Source organism: Piliocolobus tephrosceles, unplaced genomic scaffold, assembly GCF_002776525.5.
Source record: "Piliocolobus tephrosceles isolate RC106 unplaced genomic scaffold, ASM277652v3 unscaffolded_21771, whole genome shotgun sequence".
Taxonomy (NCBI): domain Eukaryota; kingdom Metazoa; phylum Chordata; class Mammalia; order Primates; family Cercopithecidae; genus Piliocolobus; species Piliocolobus tephrosceles.
The window spans coordinates 1-1,589 of record NW_022304056.1 but is presented as its reverse complement, the minus strand read 5'-3'; the positions used below and the strand labels follow the sequence as shown (position 1 = coordinate 1,589).

The 1,589-nt window shown below is 22.1% G+C and overlaps 1 protein-coding gene across 1 annotated transcript; it reads left to right on the top strand.

Moving 5' to 3' along the window:
• Positions 1-16: 16 nt before the first annotated feature.
• LOC113221206 (palmitoyltransferase ZDHHC9-like) lies at positions 17-1,589 on the top strand. The gene is made up of 6 exons (XM_026450554.1): positions 17-151; positions 298-413; positions 628-755; positions 1,048-1,128; positions 1,299-1,362; positions 1,482-1,589. Exons 1-6 carry the CDS (start codon positions 55-57, stop codon positions 1,521-1,523), a joined length of 528 nt encoding a protein of 175 aa, XP_026306339.1. The 5' UTR covers positions 17-54; the 3' UTR covers positions 1,524-1,589.

Below are 1,589 nucleotides of genomic sequence, written 5' to 3'. Positions count from 1 at the left end.
TGCATATTTTTTTTTTTTTTTTTTTTTTTTGGTGTGTATAAATTAATGTTTTAAATGTTTGTACCTATATACACATATACTGTACATATACTTACTCCTTTAAAATGTAGCCATCAAGATCATCACTGTCCTTGGATTAACAACTGCATAGGTAATTTTTTACACCTATACAAAACGTACATCTTTTCCCCTCCCCTTTTTTTTTATGATTTTTATTTTATGCATTATGTACATTATTAATGTAATTAAAATATGTTAGTCCATTTTTTCTGTTTTACCTTCTGTTTTCTTCCGCAGGAATAAATAATCAGCGAACCTTTTATACGTTTATTTTAGATTTATTATTTTTATTTTTATTTAATTACTATTATATTTTTTTATATTTCCAGAGTTTTTGTTATAACATAAACTATGTAAGAAAACAAATAGTTTAAAAAAAAAAAAAAAAAAAAAAAAAAGTTTATTTATTTGTGTTTGTCATTTTTTCGCAAATTTATATAAATACTATGCAATAAAAATAATTAGTGTCTTTCTTAACAGCTGCCATAAGTCACATTTTTATTATATCGTATAGTAGCCTTATATTATGCCATCCATCCATCTATTTTTTTTTTTTTTTTATTTTAGGTGTTTGCTGCGTTTGTTTTACTGAGCAACTTTATAAACCTAAATCTAACAGGATTTTTATTATATTTATGTGCACGTAACACGAGATCTATAATAACAAACATAACGTTCTATGAGTATTTAAAAAGGTACACAAAAACATCATAAACATATATATTAAACATATATATACGTTCATACATTTATATATACTTAATGTTAATCGAAATATAAAATAGTTATTTATTTTGAATATATAAACATCAACTGTGAAACTGTGAAGATGTATATAATGTTTTTAAGTGCTTTAAAAACTTTTGCTTCTTTTATCAAACATGTCAAAAATGTATGAACTTTTAATCATTGTGTTTTAATCATTGTGTTTTAATCATTGTATTTTCTTTTATTTTATTTTATTTTACTTTACTTTTTTTTTTTTAGACCAAGACACATAAAAGATAATTACAACACTGAGTTACAATGCTGGGATTTTCAAAATTTAAGCCTTATAAAAATTTTAAAGTTTGAAAAAAAGAAAAAAAAAAAAACTCAAAACCCAATTTACACTACATCGTTATAAATTGTATATGCATGTGCTTATGTTTCTAGCCACACACATACTTTTATAGTTTATTTTGTTTTATTTTATTTTGTTTTATTTTATTTTGTTTTATTTTATTTTACTTTTATAGAAATATATATTACTTTTGGTCGTTAAATTATGACGAACCATATTTCAGAAAAAATGAACAATCGGTAATTGCTTTTTTATTGTGCATACGTATATGTACGTGCATATATACACGTGTACATATATACATATATATACATATATATCTATGCTGTATATTTTTAATTTTTAATTTTTTTTTTAGATGGATAAGTCTCATTATACACTACTTCCGAACGACGTATAAGAAAAGAACATTTTTACAGCCTTATTATTTGAATTATAACAGTTTAAAAAAAAAAAAAAAAAAAAA

Coding starts and splice junctions, on each gene's coding strand:
- LOC113221206 (XM_026450554.1), top strand. CDS start 55: ATGTTTGTACCTATATACACATATACTGTACATATACTTACTCCTTTA. Junction 152..297: donor TTGGATTAACAACTGCATAG/GTAATTTTTTAC, acceptor TTTCTTCCGCAG/GAATAAATAATCAGCGAACC. Junction 756..1,047: donor TTCTATGAGTATTTAAAAAG/GTACACAAAAAC, acceptor TTTTTTTTTTAG/ACCAAGACACATAAAAGATA.